This window comes from Zingiber officinale, chromosome 3A (genome assembly GCF_018446385.1).
Source record: "Zingiber officinale cultivar Zhangliang chromosome 3A, Zo_v1.1, whole genome shotgun sequence".
Lineage (NCBI taxonomy): Eukaryota > Viridiplantae > Streptophyta > Magnoliopsida > Zingiberales > Zingiberaceae > Zingiber > Zingiber officinale.
In genome coordinates, this window is record NC_055990.1 from 133220925 (window position 1) to 133238236 (window position 17312).

General features: G+C 36.0%; 1 protein-coding gene and 1 pseudogene across 1 annotated transcript; both read left to right on the forward strand.

The window, feature by feature from the left end:
- The first annotated feature begins 827 nt into the window (after nt 1-827).
- On the forward strand, nt 828-8493 carry LOC122052477 (U1 small nuclear ribonucleoprotein 70 kDa-like). The gene is made up of 11 exons (XM_042614010.1): nt 828-1074; nt 2155-2269; nt 2358-2437; nt 3635-3710; nt 3789-3853; nt 3932-3994; nt 5481-5562; nt 5638-5800; nt 7159-7233; nt 7339-8074; nt 8152-8493. Exons 1-10 carry the CDS (start codon nt 985-987, stop codon nt 8057-8059), a joined length of 1530 nt encoding a protein of 509 aa, XP_042469944.1. The 5' UTR covers nt 828-984; the 3' UTR covers nt 8060-8074; nt 8152-8493.
- Nucleotides 8494-14108: 5615 nt separating this feature from the next.
- LOC122050675 lies at nt 14109-15288 on the forward strand (annotated as a pseudogene).
- Nucleotides 15289-17312: the final 2024 nt, after the last annotated feature.

The following is a 17312-nucleotide window of genomic DNA, read 5'->3' on the forward strand; positions in this document are numbered from 1 at the left end:
CGCCGTTGAATTTAAAAGTTGTTAATACTTGACTAGGAATGATTAAGAATAGTGTTCTCTATATCATCTCATTATCAATTCAACCAATTAATTGATATAGATAAGAACCTTCTACTCAAGGATGTTATTATACTTAGTTATTTGACACCAATACAAGTAAGTATAATAACCATAAAGAAATATCTTTATAAATATATAGGAATATGATACATCGAGTTTATACAACAATCATCATATGATTGACTCTAGGGCTCTTACTAACATTTAATACATGTTTACGCATTGTATGTTGATAAATGAATTTGCTCCTCAAGACGGAAGTTGACAAATACATAATTGACAAATACATAATATATGAGGCGTTATGATTCTAACAGCATCCATATCAATTATCCTATCTAAAAATTTTACTTTAAATTTTAAATAAGGTAGCTAAAATATTTTTATACCAGTTATCCTATTAATTTTCTAAATTTTACATTAATGAAAAGTATTTTTCTAAATTTAATAAATAAATTTCATTCTATAAATATTATAGAGAAGAGATAAAAAGAGAAGCACATCTATATGGTGAAGTAAAAGTAGATAAATAAATTTAATAAAGTAATTTTTTTATTCTAAATTATATATTTTAGATAAAAAAAATAATATGAATATTATAAGTAGGAGCGTTACCACCTTAAATATCATTGAAAAACATGACAGAATAAAAATTAGTACACTAAACTTTAGTATTATTATTGATATTTTATAATGAAACTCTTTTCATGAGATATTTGAAAGCTTTAGGTATTAATTTGGAAAAATTAGGCAGCAAAACCCAACCCTAGCCATTTACTCTTCCCACAGGCCCTCAAACGCCGCGAGTAAGCGAAGGGCCGCTCGGTGAGGGAGGACGCTTGACGTCGTTTTCTTCTCCCTCCGTCTCTCGGAGCAAAGCGATCGATTCTCTTCGTTGGACGCTGGTTTTCATACTTGGGGAGGATGGGGGACTACAACGATGCCCTGAATCGCAACAATCCCCAGGCCCGCACCAAAGCTCAGAACCGAGCCAATGTTCTCCAGATGAAGCTTGTAATTTTGAATACCTTCTTCCCTGAAGTCTTACTTTGATCGATCGTGCACTTATTTGGATTTGGTCATTTAGGGTTGACCGATCACGATGCCTTTAGGGTTTAGTTTATCCTTTTTCGATTTCGAGTACTAGCTATTTCCTCGTGTATAGATCTTATTTTTTATACATGATATTTTGAGGGTGGATCTTCTGTATAATTTGCTTGGAGGTTTAGATCCAACATAGGAAAATCAATAGGGTTCGGCCTAGGCGTACCTCCACAAGAAGAAACTTTATATCGAGAGAAAAGAGGCCCCAGGGCGTAGCACATAATGGTGGGCGCATGACATCTCTGGGGTAATGGCTAGGGGTTGATTTTCAGGAACTGACGACCTGAGGTTTACCCCACCATGCGCCTAACGCCTGTGTGCTTGTATGTACCTCCCTTTATATCCGTGGGGTTAGTACTAGGGGGGTCGTTAATGTAACGGATCTACATATTTCTATCGAGAGGAAAGAAATATGCTAAAATTATTCTCTTCAAATCTCAGTTAGGACCAAGCAACAACAATGAAGCCTTGTCGTGTGGGGTTGGCTGAATCTCTATTAGGACCACCTTATGAATAATGTCAATACAATAATAAATTTTCATTTATCTGAACCAGGAAAAATGATTTTCCTTATACAAAATTCTGTATACTGATTGTGTTCTGATTAATGTAAAAATGATTCTCGTCTAAATCGTAATTGCATTTATTTATGTTAGTCATGTGGCCTAAGGGTCTTCACATAGCATAATGTGGTTTTTTAACCACCCATTCTAAGTAAATTTGCATGAAGTAGGTATTTTTGCCTCCAAGTAATGAACAATACTGTTTGTTTAGCTATTCATGATCATCTGATTGATGTTTGGTAATAGTAAATGGATATTTTCACACTCCTATTGGTTGGGTCTTCCTATCAAGATGCTATGTCAGTTTCCCCTTCATGCTGTTTTGATGACTGATGTCAGTTACAGGAATGTGTTTTTTTTATGGAGGATTTCATTTATTTCTGTGTACATTCTTCATATGTAGTCTTATACCTTTGCCTCTATACAGATTGGGCAAAGTCATTCAACTGGTCTTACTGCTAATCTATTGAAGCTTTTTGAGCCACGCCCTCCGTTGGAGTATAAACCTCCTCCAGAGAAAAGGAGATGTCCTCCCTACACAGGCACTGTATTTTATTAGTTATGGTTAGCTCATATTATGGTTTTCAATAATAAATTTCACTGAAAAAATGTTCCCTTTTTTTCCTGAAGGGATGGCACAATTTGTTAGCAAGTTTGCTGAGCCAACTGATCCTGAATATTCTCCACCAATTGTTGAGGGTGAAAGTCGGGTAAGATATGTCTTGTTAATTTTCTAGTAGATTCACAATTTTGAGAAAAATAAATTCTTGACTATGCAGTACCTTAGGATCCTGTCCAATACAAATATCACAACAAAACCAAAAATATATAAAATAAATAAATTAGTATATGAAAATTTTAACTGTACAAACTAATTCAAATGTGGTCAGTAGTTGACCACTTTGGGAGGTTAATCAGGTCTTATCCGTTTTAGATTGAAACCTAGCCAATGGCTGCTGCTAGTGGTCTAGCTCTTGCTTTCCTTGGTTTAACTGCTTTATTGGGTTGGGTTTTGGCATCATAGTGTCAACTTCAGAATTTATGTAAAGTTAATTGAGGAATAATTTCATATTCACTTGTACCTTTGTTTCAACAGAAACTCATGTGGTATGACCTAATTCAGATTCTAAAAGTATTAAGTGTGATAATAAGGAATTAGATTATGAGTGTGGTAGATGTTCTTTTGTTATTTTAAGACTCTTAAATATAATTTTCTGTGTCAGTTTTATCATTTTTTTGAAAGGATGTTATGCTTATTGGTAAGTGTTAAAAACTTACCATTTTTCTTCACCATCAATTGTAGTAGGAATCATTTTTACTTGTATTGATTATTTTCTGAAAACTAATTTAGATTACTAATCCATGATAATGTTTTAATTGGGTCTCAATTGTGAATTAAAATACCATGCTGTTTTTATCGGCACAGACTGTCATTCCATTGCAGTGCTGTGAGCTATAAAAGTTCTGCCTGAATCCATCCTTCTTGATGTGTGTAAATTTCATTCAAATTTATTTCAGTATGCTTCAAAGTGTGCTCACTGCTGGCATGATATAGTATGGAAACCATCCTTCTCGATAGGGACACGATACTTCACATAGATCAATACTCTAAATCTTGGTCTTTATAGATACATTTGCTATGTTGTGTTGCTTAACCTCATTTTTTTCAAACATTAGTCAAATGATATTTTGTTTTACTTTTCTTATTTGCTTTCTGCTCTAGTAGGTTATCATTAAATCATATAGTTTACACACTGTTTGCTTACTGGCACATATTGTCATAGGTTTGTAATACTCCAAGACCATTATGGATTGCACCCTCTTCCATATTCAACAAATATACATTGTATTTTTTGTCACCAAGTTTTTCTCATGCATATCATTCTCCACTATTTATTCGGTTATAGGTCCAAAGAAGAGCTAGAATTCGAAAACTACGCCTTGAGGATGGTGCAAGAAAGGTTGCTGAAGAGTTGGAGAAATGTAATTGATTTGTATCTATACAGCAGTGCTGAAAAACTTTATAGCTTGCTGAAAATTGTTCATAAAATTTTCTTACAGATGATCCATCTAAAGATCCAAATGCTACGGGTGATCCATACAAGACGCTTTTTGTTGCCAGGCTTGTATGATTGCTGCATTTTAGGGCTTTTTCTGTTTTAATGATATTTCTATACCTGACAGTGTTTGATATTCTTGTGCAGAACTATGAGACAACTGAACACCGGATCAAGCGGGAGTTTGAAACTTATGGACCAATTAAGAGGGTAAGAATGCATGACTTCTATTGTTGGGAGCTTGTGCTATTGCTCTCAACATGGGCAAGGATTTATTTCAAATCAGGCACTAAAATGATTTTCTGGCGCAGATGTTTCTGTTGATCATTATACAAATATCAATCTAGTTCATGTTTATCAAAATTTCCACTAATCCTAGGTGACCCAGAGAAACATATACTTTTTCATCTCACAGTTGTTTTTGTGTTATATTAGGTTTGATGCCAAGGGTTTTTTGTTTTTGATTTTTTGGAATCTGCTTTTGTCAGAGCCTGTATTATCTGGAGGCTGGTCATTCTCTAACAAACTGTTTGTAATGCACTCATGCAACTACTTTTCCTACAACCTGACCAGCTTGTGTTTTTCTTCTGTGAACGAAAAGATGTCAACAAATAAACATCCAAATAGAAAAAGTGAGGGGGGAGGGGAGGGGATACGGGAGGACTTTTTTCTGGTTACTTTGGTGAAGTGTGGGTAAGTTGAGTGGTTGGACAACACAGAAATTATATATATTGGGTATTTTGCTACTCCCATTGTCCTAGCTACAAAAGGTACTACATTAACTTTGCTGGGATATCAGGTACTACATTTAAGATCTTTACTATGATATGCTCATGCCATGTTGGCACTCTGCTCTTGCTGCAAACTTTTTTGCCAGTTGAAAAATCTTTTAAGAATGAGACAAGGTTAGCAGCTTTGTGCACAACCAACGATAGGGGCTAATTACAGGTATATTAGCCCTAGGTGGCACAATGAGTTCTTTGATATGTTGTGTTTTTTTGCTTTCTGCCTTATAGAGAAGCCAGGAGATTTTGCTTCATGAAGACATTATGGGTAGCACAGGTAATTCTTAAGTTGTATACAGGCTTGCTGTGTATTTAGTTACTTCAAAAAAATTATAATTGTAGTAAGAGAGATCCAGATTTTTCAACTCAGAATTTTTGCAACGGGCATTATTAATTCTTGGTCAATAACCCAATATAGTCACCACTCACTACAATTTTCTGCCTTGCCCTTGGGGCAACAAAGGTAATCAGGTAGTAAATCAAGGCTCCTTGTGAAGGGATTAAAACTTTTCTAATTTTCCCTTTGGATTTTAATGCTAGCAATCAAATTCTAATGGAGAATGCATTCTCAACAAAGTTAAATGGATAATTGGAAAATGCTTTCATCCTTCAGAGGGTTTTTGGTTTCAGAAGGTTTCTGGCGTACCCTACTTGGACATTTCCAATTTTATTGTTATTCTTAATATACCCTGGTAAGGGGGTGAAAAAGTATTTAATTCTTCTGGAACATACGTTGGTTTTCTGCTCTGTCAACTCAATCTGGCATGGTGAACCTGTACACCTGTTAAGGTGAGCACGGCTATTGAGGGCATAGGTGCCTATTTGTCGTGCCATTGAGAATATGCAAAAATAGTCAGATATTTCTGTGCCACTTGAGGACATTTTTCTTTATAATAATGTTGTTTTGTCAGGTACGTTTGGTTACAGATAAGGAAACAAATAAACCAAGAGGATATGGCTTTGTTGAATATGTGCATACACGTGACATGAAAAGTATGAAATTATTGTTCATTTGGAATTCTGTTTTGAATCTATGATGTTTGTGACATTTATCTATGCGTCAAGCAGCTGCATACAAGCAAGCTGATGGAAAGAAGCTTGATAACAGACGAGTTCTTGTGGATGTTGAGCGGGGAAGAACTGTGCCAAATTGGAGGCCTCGAAGGTTGGGTGGTGGACTTGGTACAACTAGGACTGGAGGTGAAGAATTTACCCAGAAGCATTCTGTCAGGTAAATGAATTGTTTTCATTTTTCATACATTCATAGATTTTCTTGACAAATACAGTCTCCTGAATTGATAGATTAAGCTGGTTGGTTTTTACCTGGTTCTGTAAATTGATTGACTAGTGACTTTGTAAAGACCGTTGATTAGCTTGCATATCTTATACAAACACTCTAGAGCTGCTCTTGTGAAATATTGGGTAGCACAACTTGTTGAGCCATTGAAGCTCTCTCCAACCTACGTCTTTGAGCTACAAGGTTCTCTTTGTATGCATTAGGTTGCGTTGTTTCTTGGACCTTTTGCTGGTAGTTTCAGATTCAAAGTGTCAAAAGAGGGGCATCCCCTACACTTCTCAGGCATAGTAAACATTACTCACTTTGTAGTTGATCAGGGTATTCAATGAGCATGAGCTTTGATTAAAAGTCTTGGCCTTGGAAGAGATGCAGCATTACTAGCAATATGTAGAAGTGGTATACAACTCAGTTTCGTACGCGATGTAACACCGATGCCACATAATGCATGTCAACCTCCTAAAAAGAAAGCATGTGTGGAAATAATAAAAAAAAAAAATCTTTCAAGGGAAATAGATGATTCAATGACGTGTCCAATTAATAGTATTTGGATAGCATCATTCAAGAGGAAGTAGTTTGAAAATTGTGTTTATTTTTGGATTTTCCTTAACCCATATAGCTTTTCTGAGAACTCTCTAATTAAGACTAGCAAAGTTTAGCAATCTAGGCTGAGTTTTACTAAGGCTTGAGGAAAAAATCTTTTGTGCACATGTCTACAAAGTCAGTGAGTATATTGGTTTTTCTTTTACTTGTCTTGGAACCTGCAATTTGTGATGCTTTTGTCTTGCTACTAGTAATTTCTTGAAGACAGTTTGTGTTGCTTGTGTATTCGATGCAACCAAGGTATTAAGAGACGGTTTCAGGTGGTAGGTAGTTAGTTACTGGCTAGTGCAGGCCTATCTGGTTGATATTAATATAATATTAAAATAAGAAAGAAAAGGAAAATAAATTGAGATTGACTAGCACTCTTATCTTTAATAACAGTAACTGGTAAGTACTAAATACATATCTCACAATGCAATAAAAATAAATAAATAAAAACCTAGACCACATAGACCTCTTTTTAAAAGGACCATTAACAGGAGCCGCCTAGTTACTAGGTGAAGTGACCTCTTTTGGAACTATGGATATAAATCACTAAAGTTCCATGGAGCCTATCATTGTATGTTTTTCCAGTCTTGATATGACCTGTATCCCTGTCGATATATCGCAACTTGATGCACTTTCTTTCATGTCAAGTGATTTACATTATTAATAATCAGTCCCTCCATTTAAATGAATTCCACTTCAACCAGGGAACATCAACAACTTGCTTCAGGTCAGTCTAGATCAGAGGAGCCAAGGGCAAGGGATGATCGGCTTCTGGATCGGTATGACAACCATGTCATTTTTCATTTTCTAGTGAAGTAAAATTAGTGAATTTTAATGCTTTTGTTTTATAGATGCCATGAGTAATTTTATATTTCCTTTGATAGGGAGAAGTCTCGTGAAAGGGGGCGAGATCGGGAGAGAGAAGAGAGACCTCGTGAGCGTTCCCATGAAAGGGCCCGGGAGCCTAGAGAGGATAGGCACCACCATCACAGGGACCGAGATAGAAACAAAGAAAGGGAGAGAGATAGGGAAAAGGATAGAGATAGAGATAGGGAGAAAGATCGTGGTCGAGACCGTGACCATGACCGTGATCGAGCTCGTGGTAGGGACAAGGAAAGGAACCATGGTCGTGACTATGACCGTGAGCGTGAACGTGATCGTCCACGTGATAGGGATCGAGAACGAGAAAGAGACTATGATCAAGCTGGTTATGAAAGAGAAGGTGGTGGTTATATTCATGACAAGGATTCTGAATATGGCAGTCAGTCAAAGCATGGCAGGGAGAGGTCTGGCACAAGGGAGAGAAATGTTGAACATGACAATGGCCAAGAATGGTACGAAGGATTAAGAAATCAGTATGATGAGCCAAAGGGCCAGAAACACTATGATCATCCTCCACCACATGACCTTGCAGAACAGACTGAGCGATCAAAGCAACGCCAAGATTATTATGAGCATAGGTCCTACGATCGGCTTCAGCCTGATTATTTTCAAAATCAGCATGGGTATGCAGATCTAGATCAACGTGAGGAGGGTGAGGCAGTAGGAGATGATTATGGATACCATCATTCTGAAAGGTCCCTGTCAAGGGAGCGACAAGGTTGATACTGGATTTGATGAGTAAGTTTTAGGGTTTAGGGTAAGTTTCCTTACTTTCAGTATTGCCTTTTTTTTATTTGTGCTAAAATATTTTGTAGGTTCTGTTGCATTTACGAGGATGCTGTATCATGAATTGATCTGACTCCTCCCTTTCTACTGAGTAACGTGGTTGCACCTTCCAAAGTATAATCGGTGTTCGACCTCAGTAATTACGTTGGAAGCGAACTGGTGTTTTGGTATGTTCCAACTAGTGAACTGTTTGGATTTGTTGATGTTGTATTGAATCTTGGGAACTCGTTTCTTTTGCTACTATTTTATTCTGACAGCCTTAATATGTGTGAATCATTAAACCTGTTGGACTCGTCTTTATGTCAGCGTGTGACCTGTGGTTTTATCACAGAATAAATTACATAATGAATCTGATGACATTTTAGATTTCAGTTGTAATCTACTCACATCACAGCCTGGGTAGATCATCAGGACCTTGAAAGGAAGTGTGTTGTATTCAACTATATCATTCCCCCTGCATCAGTCTGCTTCTAACTGGTTGATTCGTGGCTTGATGAAATTGATTATCAAGAATTATAATAATCTAAGAATCCGGAAGAAAGAAAGGTTGGGAAGAAGATAAGAAGTCCTTGGTGGCTGGCTCTGTGCTTTCTTCATTGCACTTAATTATATTCAAGTGCGTTTTGTAGTGTTCAAGCGAAATTAAATTATTGAAATGATTGTTTACTAATTTGTATAAGTTTAAGTTTGGTTTAAATTTAGTTCATTTAGGTGTTATTAGACTCTTACTTTAAGTTTGTTTGATATTTTTACATTGGTTATTAAATTTAATAATATAAATTCAGTATTCAATTTAGTAAGATTTTATTTATGTTTATTCAATACTTATAATACCAATTAAATAAATAAATTTAAATAACTCGTTAAATTAAATTAATAAATTTTGATAAAGTTCAAATTATTTAATTGCAATTGAGCTAAATTTAAAAGAATTTTGAAGAAAAATTAAGAGTTTAAATCTGTATAATAATTCTTGCTATGGCCGATTAATATTAGTTAAATTAACAAAATTGTAGATTAATATTAGTTGAATTAACAATTGTGTTTCATTCAATTTGGTTGGTGTTTTAGGATTACATTTGCTTGTTTTTCTTCTTGATACATCTTTAAGGTTTTTTTGTGTCTTATTATTAGTCTTGGAGATTATTAATGACATTAAAGGCTTTGTAAAAGAATTAGGGCATAAATTGAAAAGAAATACATACGTTAAAAAGTTTGATTATTTAATGTTTCAAATACAAAATCATTCTTAAAATTCAACAGAATTTGATCCGAATGGAAATACTATACTATGTTTTGTTGTGTTTGTTGGTGCAGCGGGACCGGTAAGAGGGGGTGAATTACCTGTAAAATTAGAGTATACCTTCCTCAAGTCTTTCAACTCAAAAATACAATACTAATAAAAATAAAATAAATAGAAATAAAAAAGAGACTAGAAATTAACTTGATTACAACCAAGACGGTTGTTAATCCAAGGCGGTTGAACAGCTCCACTAGAATATCTTCTTTACTGTAGGCGAAGAAGCTTTTTTTACACACTTAGAATGCTCAAAGGTTGCTAGGAACTTAATACAGGGTTGAATGCTTGATTGATGTTTAATTCCTAAGTTCAGGGGTCCTTTTATAGCTCTTGGAAAGTCTATCTCGTAGGTCGAAGGAGCCTCCAACTGAGGTCCAAGATGCCTCAGTTCGGGTGAATGGATAGAACTCTATCCGGTCGACAACGATCGTTTTGACTCCAATACTTGATGAAGGCGCCTTAAGCTTCGATTCCAGCTTGTTTTCCCCTTTGTTTTGACTTCCGAAGCTCCATGCGTTTGGGTGATTCCAACCAACCGAAATAGGGTTCACCCGAACCCAATTTCCGGCCTTCTCCTCGAGCAGTCTTTCGTCTCGGCTTTACGTCCCTCGAACGTCGCACATGTTCTTCTCGCCCACCGATTTTCTCTTCCGCAGCTCTCTCGTCCTTCTGACGCACCGAGCCCGTCAGCTCCCTTCTCGTGTCGTTCTTCTCATTAGCTGCGTCTTCTGCTCGACTTCCTGCGCTCCTAAGTTCCTGCACACTTAGACACAGGGATCAAATAACAAGCAGGACCTAACCTAACTTGGTTGATCACATCAAAACAACTATGGGATCTAATAGTGTTAAAGTGGGGATAAGACATGCGTTCGATTTTGCGTATATTTTACATTTCTCTCTCTTTTTTTTACTTGAATTCGTTAAATTAATCAAAAATAATAATTAGGAAAGGAACACTTGTGATAGAAAATGTTGGAAAATGAAAAATCAGCAAAATCTATTTTTTTTTTATGAATTTAAATTATATTAAATTAATTTTAGATTCAATATTAGATTTTTTTTTAAAAAAAATAGAATTTAGAAGAGAAATAAAAAATTGAAAACATTTTATTTTATTCACTTCTTTTCCGTTTCTTTTGGGGGTTTGGCTGGGGTGTCTCGGCGTCCGCCACCTTCTTCCTCTTCCATGGCGACGACGATCTTATCCTTATCGTGACAATCATTCCATGTTCTTCGGAGGATACAATCAGCACGATCTCATCGCGTCTTCGCCTTTATAGCCTCTTGATTCCGCGTCCTTTCTTGTTCCATTTTTAGTGGATTGATTGCTCGACAACTCTTTCTAATCAGAAGTTTAGTTTTAGGGTTCTCTAACTTATTATACATTTTATTAACATTTTTTTTCGTTTCTCTTTTTTAATTCCCTACAATAATTATGCCTCTAGAAGAATATTAGTTCTTATTCTAATCGAGCAGGTTTGACTCATTTCCAGTAGTATATATGCTTCTTTGAATATGATCAGGTTCCATAATTGAATGAAAGATTTGGGCTCATTAATTAGTTGTGCACCATGATTTCTTTCTGAATTCTGAACCTGATCATTTTAGCACAATATTGGGGCATTGAAATTTTAGACATTCGGAAATGTAGGAGAAAGATTTTTTTTTTTTTTAATTTTTTTCTTTCAAGACAGCCATTCAGATAACAGTATGGTTATAGAATTCTGCACCATATGACTATCTATATCTTAATATGATCAACAAGCTATGTTTGCCTTAGTATTTGGGAGAAGTTACATAGATCTTAAACACCCATACATGCTGTTCTATGCATATTTTAACATTCCTACTTACTGCTAGACTGAAAGATTTATGGACAAGATTTATCTTTGGGTCGTCAGTGTTCAATTTGTCTAGTTAGTAGAAGATTAATTTCTTACTTAGCAAAGCCATTTGATTGAGAGTTGAAACAACATGCAATCTTTTGAAATCGTCTTACCACTTACTAGCAAATTCAATTACACAAATTATCTTACCACTTACCAGAAAATTCATGTGGAGTTTACTTACACTATGTTGTGAAAAAGAGTTACATGTATTGTAAGGAGACCAGCAGTTAATGATATATTTAATATATCAAGAGCAATGGAGGACAATGTTTGGAGTAGATCATTGTGCTATGCACTTTCTTTATGAAACATGGAAAACTTGTAGAGGGTAAGAGGGAAAAGTGAGAACAAATAAGATCAAAAATAGACAAGTTGTGTAGCTACTCTGAAAGACTGCCTTTGTCAATGACTATGCGGACATAGGTTTGTTTTATGTTGTGAAAACGATCCACTACATGAGATAGCTCGCCTAAGAAGAGAATTGCATAAACACAAAAGGTAGCTGTTGATGGATTGCTTAGCACCTAGGCAGGAGCATAGGCAAGGTGACATTACAATAGTGTTTAAATAACAAAGAGAAGTAGATTAAATTAAAAATGACTTTAATGTGTGTGTACATATGACAACTGGAACTTCAATTACTATCACAAATAAAGAAGTCATAATTGATAGGAAGCACTAAACGTATAACAAAAATATTTTTTTTATATTTCACATCACACCAAGAAAATAAAAAATACAACAAATTATAAAATTAAATGTTATATTCATAATTCCAAATTGTAAAACAATGCATAACTACTTTATAATTAATGTCATACTAAAATGTCAAACTGTAGATAAGATAACTACTATCAAATAAACCAATAACTTACAAAAAATTAGGCTTTTTTTGTTAAACTCACTTGGCTACCTATGCAACCTACCTAGGCCACCTAGACCACCTTGTGGCTCGCTTGGACCCCTTTTTAAAAGAAACAGCTAGCTATTAGGCCAAGCAGTGTCTTGGTGAAACCACATAGGTAGCTTTTGTAAAACTATGGATACACAATTAAATTATTTGGTGTTGAAAATTATCAGACCCACATAACTTTAAGTATATAACAAACATATTTTGGTTTAGAGGATTGCCCCCATAGGGATGTTTCCCCCTAGGCTCTTATAGAAGTTGTCTTGTCCTTGCTTCTCCAGTTGAACTCACTTTGAAAAATATCCTATAACTGACAATTTTAGGAATAGATTATCATATCAAAATAGTAAATGAAATATCATAAACACTGATAAGATTGGCTTTCAATTCGTTGATATACATCAACAGTGCTAATATTATTAAATATGTAATTTATATTTTCCTAGAAAACATTAATTTGCTAGTATTAAAGATATACTTGTGTTGTCTCCGGGTAGCTTCTGGAGTATGCAAACTGATCGTCGAGGCTAGTGTTCGACACTATCTCCGTAAACGATATTGCTCCGCTACGGTGCTTAACGGATTGTTGCAATTCGTTCCCAAGATACAACGACGACGAACGTCTCGGAATCGTAGCACTCCGACTTCCGAGACCAGCGAACCTTTAGTAGACTTCTTGGACTCTTGAATGCACAAGATGTGATGAATGCTTGAGGAAGAGAAGAGAAGATTGAGTGAGTATTCCATCATCTGGAGGGTTCTATTTATACTGAACGAAGAGGTTGAGTGTCCTTTGGGTGAGTGGATGTGTTCCTTGGGCTGGATCGATCTAGATCATCTATTCTGAAGGGTTGTAACCCTTCACCAAGCCCACTTCAATCTCATCCATCAGATCTGAGGAGTTGTGACCCTCAGATCCCGCCTATTGTCATCAGCCATCGGATCTGGATCCATTGATTCGATGCTTCAGATCAAGCCTCATCCCAGGCCGTCAGATCGTTATTCTTTGCGATCCAACGCTCTAGATCGCATCACAAGCGATCCATCATATCTATTTGATCAACGTTGATCAACGGTAGCCATCCATTCCCTAAGTCAACTGTCCAGTCATCTCCCTTTGCCCACGAGGATGCCGCATAGGCGCTGCCACGTCAGGTAAGAGCCTGACACGTCACCCGAGTGCCACGCAGGCACTGCAATGTCACCTGGAGCATAAATTTAAGCTCCTCATTTGCGAAGTGCAAAGTGCGCCTACAAAGCGCCCATTGCGCACGTGCGCACGTGGCGGGTGGCGGGCTCACAGGTGCGAGCACCTGCTCGCCCTGGGCTAAGGGGTCACCTGTCCTTTTATTTTTTGTGTTAACTCCATTAACACATCTTCATTAATAAGTAGAGAATACACATCGAAAATTTCCGATGTGGGACTATTCTCCTATGCACTTTATTAATGAATAACAAATGTTATTTTGGGTTGACTTTAAACATTAATTTCTCATTCACCCTTAATCGGTTTTGAGCAAATTAATAGTCTAAATCTATCTACGCGAATCGTAGATTTCAATTTTGAAGTCAATTACGACTTTCAACAATTGATGGCTTCCTTCCTCTAAATCGTTTTGGTCCATTTAAGGCCCCAATATCCAACAACTTGTTTATCTCAGCATTAAAGTTCCATTATGGCTGAATCTTTAATTCAGTTTAAGTTTGATGCTCGGTTCAATTTAATGTTGATTTGTCTTCATTTAGCAACTCCTGATAGTCAATATTTTGATTGGTGTAAATCCTTAAAAAATATTCTATTTGATTCTGCAACTTATTTATTTTGTACATGTAAATAGGTTATTGTGATCACCTTTTTCTGGCTTAACCTTTTTTCTTTCTCCCTGGATGAGTACAGTAGGCACCTTTCCAGTTTCTATCCTAAGTTTAACAATGCATAACTATTTTTGTTTTTGTTTTAATTTTTTTTAATATTGGCAGAGGTACAACAGACCCTCATTTGTTCATGATGTTCTATGGAATAACACGACCGTCAGTGGTAAGCTTCCACCACTGTTGTCAATCACACATTCCATCACAACACAAGAATCTTCTCGACAAGAAAATATAATCAAGGACTTAGAGCTCTTTATAAAGAGTAAGAAGGATATTGAAACAATTTCAGTGAAGAAAATTTGTACCGAGTATATTGAGAAACTTTGTAGATCAGGCCATTTGGCAGATACTGCTCATGTATTTAGACATCTACATGGTGGAGACATCAACCTGGGTCTGAATACCTATAACCTTCTTTTAGCAGGTGTAGTCGAAATGAATAATTTCACTCTTTTCTCTGAGGTCTTCAAGAGTTTGCTAATGTCTAAATTGTCTCTTGATATTACATCTTACAAAAAAGTTGCACAAACTCTTGAAAGGTATTCGACTCAAATGTGATATGTGACTTTGTGAAAGATGTATCTGACATAACAACTAACAAGTTGCACAAATTGTACAGTGATAAACAGAATCATATACGTGACTGCTAAATTGGGGATAATTGATAAAATCTTGATAATATTTGAAGTGTTGAAGAATCTTCATTTGGAAATGGACACGGTCACATTTAATACAGTTTTAGAGATATTAGGTAAAGGGGGTAGGACAATCGAGATGCTATCTGAGTTTCTGGTGATGAAAGATCTTGGACATGTTCCTGATATTATTACTTATAGCACATTGATCAACAATTTGCGTAGATTTGGTAGGCTAGATCTCTGCAAGACAATTGCAAGAGAAATATCCGAGAAAGGAATTCAGTTAGACTTGCTAACTTATACTGCCCTAGTTTATGCATTTGGACGCTCAAAGGTGGAAGATGCATTTTGGATATTTGAAGAGATGAAAAAATTTCATAACCCATCCATATATGCCTATCGTGCAATTATTAGCAACTTAAAAAAGATGGGAAAATTTGAACTAGCAGTTCGTTTATCTTCAGAAATGAACTTGAGCACTACAAAACTTGCTGGTCCAGAAGAATTTAAACAGAGAAGAAAGAACAGATGGAAAATACAGTAAGCTGGATAAGATGGCGTCGTGTTTTCCTCGTCAACTTTGTTGCTGCAGAAGTTAGACATCTGATAAAGATTAAAGCTGCAACAAGAAAATTCAAGATCAAAGTTGGAAAAACTTGATTAACCAAGTTCGACACGGAAGTTCCTGTATCTGAAAAGGTGGAAAGGTTCTTTGGCAGGGAGCATAATGAAGTACACAATAAGAACCCATCCTGTTATTTTGAAAAAGGTTCAGCGTGTACTAAAAGATGATTTGATTAGTAAGTACATCTGGAAAAAATCCTTTTGATGGATGGAGCGATCTTTAGCTGTATTGATTGAGTTGGAGACTTTCTAGCTGTCTGGATTGAGTACATTGATAAATATTAACAAATTATGGAATGAACAAGTTTGTATCTGAATTGGGATTAAAGGTTTGGAGTGGAACCCCTCATACCCTCTAGTCACTTGACGGTTGGTTATAAGCTGATTCCATGATTTATCTTTTGGTATGAGGGATATTTTGGTGTGAGCATAATCAACTTTTACTATAATGGGATTGTGAATTAGCATTAAAGATTTGGAGTGGAACCTATTACTTTCGGAACGCCCTTTGGGGGTTTATGTTGTTTGGGTGGATAATGTCAACTTATTGTACAAAGTCTTTTTCTTGTTAATTTTTTACTTTCTTTTGGATCCCTTACTTTTCTTTTTAATTGTATGCTTAATTTAATTCTGATGCCTCCTTTTTCTTTTTTCCTTTTTAGAGTTCCTATACATTAGTTGCTTCTCAGGTGTGTTGGGAGACTATCTATAAATTTAACGATATAGAATTTTTAACAAAAGATTGATTTGATATGAAACAACAAAGTATATGATAAATTTGATATAATGAACCTGAGATAGTGATAACAAAAGATAAATTTGACATGAAATATGAAAGTATATGATAGATTGATATAGTTAAAATAATGTGAAGAATTCGATAATACCTTGGATTAAATATTTGTTATAATTAATCCTTTTTTCTTTGGCAAAGTTACAGTTTTTTTTAAATGGAAAATTTTGGCGGGATTTTTTTTAATGTGTATGTTAGAATATTATAAATATAATAACTAGGGGTATTATTATAATTATGTTGTATATCCTTCTCTATATAAGTAAATAATTCCGTGGTATCTAATACACAGTTTTCTCTTAACATGGTATCAGAGCAAAGGGGGGTGTAGCCCGACTCACAGTGCGAGGAGAAAAAGAACTACGAACATGCTTACCTAACTGACACGACTTACAAGATAAAGACTCTAAGTGAGAAAGACTAGGATGTAATTGTTTCAACTTAGCAAGACCTGGATGTCCCAACTGAGCATGAATAAGAAGTGGAGATGTCGCCGCCGAGCCAACAAGAGAGGGTTGTTAAAGTCGATAAAGTCCATGAGACTCACATCCGAAGTCAATCATCCTCCCCGTACTCCGGTCCTGTAAGAAAACAGACGTTTTAGTAAAAGAAATAACACAATCAAAAGACCGAGTAAGTTGACTTATTGACAATAGATTAGAGGGAGCTTCGGGAACATAAAGAACATTATGAATGGAAAGAGACAGAGAAGAATGAACAATACCAATACCTTTGGACTCAGTTTGGGAACCATTGGCCATGGTGACAATTGATAAATAACCAGAAGTAGTGAGAGAAGAAAATAGATATTTATTACCAGTGATATGATCAGTGGCCCCAGAATCAAGAACCCAAGGACCTGAAAAGTGAGATATGCCAGTAAAGGAATTACCAGCATGTGTAACAGCAGTAGTGGAATCAGAAGGCTGACGATCCTCAAACCATTTCAGAAAGTCATTATAGGAAGGTTATCAGGTCAGATCCGGTGGCGGCAGCGCAGCGGAAGCCGAAGAAGCAACAGAACTCTGAATGACCTGAGCAGCGCGAGGAGGTTGACCATGCAGACTCCAACACTTATCAATCGTGTGTCTTGGTCGACGGTAGTGATCACACCAAGGACGTCCTTTGCCACCCTTACAAGGCAAAAGTCTGTTGTTGTTT